This window comes from Antrostomus carolinensis, unplaced genomic scaffold, assembly GCF_000700745.2.
Source record: "Antrostomus carolinensis isolate BGI_N321 unplaced genomic scaffold, ASM70074v2 scaffold8531, whole genome shotgun sequence".
NCBI lineage: Eukaryota > Metazoa > Chordata > Aves > Caprimulgiformes > Caprimulgidae > Antrostomus > Antrostomus carolinensis.
Genome location: NW_010296264.1, coordinates 1 through 4,903, shown reverse-complemented (window position 1 = coordinate 4,903; position 4,903 = coordinate 1). Strand labels below are relative to the sequence as shown.

General features: G+C 38.6%; 1 protein-coding gene across 1 annotated transcript in view; it reads left to right on the top strand.

Annotated features, from left to right (window-relative positions):
* SNX9 (sorting nexin 9) overlaps positions 1-4,143 on the top strand; it is a gene marked incomplete at its 3' end in the record, with an annotated part of 28,635 nt that extends 24,492 nt beyond the window's left edge. The window contains exons 10-11 of the mRNA XM_010178215.2: positions 1,399-1,502; positions 4,040-4,143. Of these exons, the coding sequence (XP_010176517.1) occupies positions 1,399-1,502; positions 4,040-4,143 (208 nt within the window). The remainder of the gene's footprint in view (positions 1-1,398; positions 1,503-4,039) is intronic.
* Positions 4,144-4,903: the final 760 nt, after the last annotated feature.

Below are 4,903 nucleotides of genomic sequence, written 5' to 3'. Positions count from 1 at the left end.
GAGAGGGAGGAATTGCCCCCCCCCCCCCCCCCCGCCCCCATCAGCCCCCTTTCCAGCTCAGAGTTCAGCTTTGTAGCCGCCTCATTTGCCCGCGCCCCTGTGGGCACTGGTGGTGAGCTGAAAGCTGCTGGATTTACCGAGGAACTCTAGCTGTTTGATCAAAAGGAGCTGTAAAGTTACCTGTGTGAAATGTTGAATGCCGTGCCACCAGAGATGTGCTCTTTAAAGTGTCTTTGTTGCCATCTTCTGAGGACAGTTTGTGTCCTCCAGCAGAATAGGAACAGATATATAGCAACTCTTTTGGCTGTTGCCCTGCTCTCTCTGTTTGGCTCACTAATTACTGTGGTGCTCTGGTACTACTTTGCTAACAGGAGCTACATTGTAGCAGATCTTGGATGAGTCTGATGCTGCCCCTCTCTCCAACAGTTTGTACTGGAGTGGGTTGTAATAGCATTATGGTGCAGTCTTACCTGATTTAACAAGCCCTTTTTTATTCTCTGCTCCCTCCTCCAGCCTTTTCTTATGGTTGTTTGTTTTTTTTTTGTTTGTTTGTTTTTGTTTTTGTTTTGTTTTGTTTTGTTTTTTTTTTTTAAATTAAGAGGTTTTTAATATCTTTACATTCAGTAAATAATGGTATTTTCATGACTGAGATCTAGCTCTATTGCTAATTTGGGTATCTACCAATCAGGAAGTAAATAGGAAAACTCTGCTACTTTCTCCTCAAAATAATCATACTTATAAATACACACTTTGCTCAAAAAGCAAATGATCCTTGGAGGTTTTTAAGACCAGACTGGATAAAGCCCAAAGTAACTAGGATCACAGCTGACCCTTTTTGAGTAGGAGGCTGGACTACAAATCTTCTGAGGTCACTTCCCACCAGAATTATTCTGTTATCCTGTAAGTAAAGGCTTAATAACATAGTAAGTAGCAGTCCTAGTAAAGTGCTGTTTGGATGACCAGTGGAGACTTACAGATGGATATAAACACAACAGATGTTGCAATACATGTGGAATTTGTAACCTTTTTATCTGTTCCCACAAAGAACTTAGTATGGCAATTGCATAATAGTCTCATGACCATCTTAAGTAGCTCCTGCTATCAGTACTATCACATGTGCAGAGACAGCTGAATATAATTGCTCTTACACTATATTTCAGTAAAATACAGGAAGGATCTGTTTACCCCAGAATCTAGAAAACAAAGCACACAAGGAGAAGGGAGGGAAACTCAGAAACCTTGGCCCCACTGAAACTTTAATTTAGAAGGTTTTAAGGTATGGATGGTCTGTGAGTTAACGCTTCTCCTAGATGTTTCATTCACTGCTTAAGTACTTTCCCTTAAAGATGAATGAACAGTGGTGGTCAAATTTTGTTTCTTTTTTTTCCTTTCCTTAAGGAGTGGAAAACTGGAAAGCGGAAGGCAGAAAAAGATGAAACTGTAGGAGTCCTGATCTTTTCTACAATGGAACCAGAAGCTCCTGACTTGGATATGGTAGAAATGTAAGGTGGTTTCTTTTTGTGTGGACATTGTGCATCCGTATATACAACAGATACAGAGCTCATATAAAAGTAAAATAGTAAGCTTGAGCATATATTAAAAGATTTTAAGAGATACTTAGTACAGTAGAGCTGAAAAATTGTTTAAATCCAGTAATTTTACATCAACCTCTCTAGAACTTGGTGGAACTCCATGTGATGTCCCTTTGACTTCAGTGGCTGAATATGGATTCTGAAGGGGTTTGTGCAAAACTAGTTGGTGAGATAGAGCACTGTCAGATCCTAGGGATTTATGTTTTGTATTGCTGTGGGAGTATATTTTGATCTTCAATTGTGAACAGCTCCAAAGTGTGCGAGACTTGCCAAATGGCTTAGGATAAATGTAGGTGGACCATCAAGGAAAACAATATTTCTGTGAAAAAAACTTGTATATAATGCACACACAGTATCATAATATCTGGAATCCATGGAAAGCTATTAAAAAGGAAAAGTTATTTAAATGATCAAATTTCATTTTAAGTGGGTTACTACATTTTTGGATATCCTTCTGGAAGTGCAAATGGAAATATTTATTTTATATTTGTGTATGTAATATAGACACACCCTTTTTTATGCATAGTTCTCTTGGTGGTAGACCTTTGGGTTTCATAGAGAGAGAGACTGGATTTACTCTGCAGCCTTTGTTTCACTTCTTTAGGCTTAATCATTTTTCTTAGAAAATACGTAGTATACATGACATGCTTTGTTATAGAACACAGAAACTTAGATAATGTTTTGTCTCTGAAACTGTGGTTAAACAAGACAGAAGTGTTTATAGTGCCAAAGCAGTAGTGTGCTTACACTTGGAAATATCCCAGCACAGCCTTTATCCAAGTGATGCAGTGCATATTAAGATGTATATAATAGCTGTGGTAGCAGTCCCGTACTAGTAAAAAAGATGGACATTTTTAGGTCACTTCCACTTTGAACATGAGGATTTCAGACTTTACTTTTTTTAGGTGATATGTTTTACACATTATTACCCAGTGGTATAAAGCTGAAGGGGTGAACCACAGAGAGGATTTTGTATATAGGGCGCAGGAGAGAGTGAGTCTCTATTATATGTAGAACCTTGGCTTGGAATGACCAGTGTATAGTCTGCTAAACAGTTTGTCCCCACACAGGGTGAGGGCAGGCAAGCGACCTGTGGGGAATGCTCCCCAGAGAGTATTGGCTCCTGGACTGGGGCTGGCAGCCTGGAGCGGTTCTGGGGACCTATCTCCAAGCATTGCAGGGGGACTATAACACCTCAGACATCCACACCATGTTCCAGTGACTGGAAACCTCTCAGGGTGCTGTTAAAATTGTGTATAAACAGTCTTGAAAGCCATTGCTCCTGTAAGTGGACAGAACAGCTTGTTCAATAGTTCTTAGTTTCTTCAGTGAAAAGACACTCTTTACTGAAGCAATTTTGCTCATACTTTTTTTGATCAAAGGGTGGTAACCTTGTGATGGTTCATGAACTTTTTCTGTGGTCATGACACCGTAAAGTATGAAGTACAGAAAATTAAAAGGATGGTTTGCTCCTGGGAAAATTGGAGTAAAACAAGGGCCTCTTGGAAAGCCAGGTTCTGTTTCTGTGCAAGTGACAGTTTGGGAAGGGTTCCCAGCTGAGGAAGGAGGTGCCGGTGGGGAGGTGGGAGTCTCTAGGTGTTTGGGCCACAGTTGGAGCTGCTGCGCTGGCTCAGAGGAGTCACTTAGAGTTGCCTTGCTGTGAGACCAGTCTTATATAGGCTTTGGCTGGAAGCATTTGTAAGGTGTGATGCAGTTTGAATAATTCTTATTGAAAATTAGAAAATATGTCTAGTTTATTTTTGTGGGGGTCACAGAGCGTTGCTGTGTATGCAATGCTGTGTTAATGGACAACTGTGTGAAAACATGCTTCAGGAGGGGTAAAAAGGCACTAATTCATAATTCTCTTTTGAGGATTACTGACTTTTTTTTTTTCCTTCCCTTTAACACAACTGAACACAACTGTATTGTCAATATAGTATGAAGTTATGCATATATATTTCCTTAGAACAACTATTATATTAATTTTTATTCCCCTGTTTTAGACTTCTATTAAAATATCTGGAACAATTATCTTCTGTACATTTTGTTCATTGTTGTATGAATTTTGCTACTTCTGTTACTCTAACATCTGATTTCCTGTCAGTGCAAGGTCCTTTTATTTTTTGCTATTCTGTTATTTGATCTCATTGAGGAGGATATTTAGCTAGTAACTTTTTTTTTTAATAGTAAGAATGATAGTCTAGTACCATGTGTTTAACAGAGGGGGGAAAATAGAATGAAAAATGCCTACATCTAAAGAGCGAAATTCTGAGCTTAGTGAAATGGCAGAGATTTCAAGGAATTAATTTATTTCTCTGATTTTTTTTTTTTTTTAAGACCTGGTTGACAATACTAAACTTTTCAGTATTGTGTTTGAAGTTATTGTAATACATCTGTTAAACTGCTCTCTTTTTTGTTGTTGTTTTTGCTTTTCCTAAATGCTGCAGAGAACAGAAATGTGATGCTGTGGGTAGGTTCACCAAAGCAATGGATGATGGAGTTAAAGAGCTGCTGACAGTGGGACAGGAGCACTGGAAGAGGTGTACAGGGCGTAAGTGTCCCTTCTGAACTCAGCAATCATTTCTCTGTTGCTTTTCGCTTTGTTTTTTCTTGTCATCGGTTTTGTTGTTTATAATTCAAGGCACAACTTAAACCAAAAGTAAATCCTAAATTATCAGGAGGATTTTATGGCATTCTCACATCTTTCAGTGTCTGAGAGTATAAATTCTGCAAGTTTTTTCTTTTGGTTTGTTGGTTTTTGTTGTTTTATTTTGTTATGTTTTTCCTTTCTCTCATAACAGAAACATCTGGTCCCTGCCCATAGGTTTAAAATTATTAAAAGTTAAATAATTCTAGTAATCCAGCTAAAGCCCTTGTTGGACCTGTTCTCATATATTTGTCGTTTATCTACATTTTAGTGATATGGGCAAAGTAGACCTGTCTATTTGATCAAATCATAAATTGTTGCTTTTTATTTACCCCTTATTTAGGATTCTTGCATGCCAGGAGGAGTGATTTAAAGATGAAATGAGTTTAAAAAAAGAAAAAGAAAAACCAACTTGATTCTAACTTAATCTTTAGCCCAATTCTTTTTCTCCTATCTTGTCTCTTCCTTCCCACAGATATTTAGGGTTGCAGAACTTCACACCAAGTCCCTATGACTCTGCCTGGGCTCTAATTTCCTAGTCCACAGCAGTGTTCAGTGTTTGTGGCCACCACAAGGCAGCTATTGAAAGGAAGCAGGTACTACAGCTGAGGATCATAATAAGAAATGCTTCAGGGCAGGCTGTAGTGTCTGGCGACCAAAGACC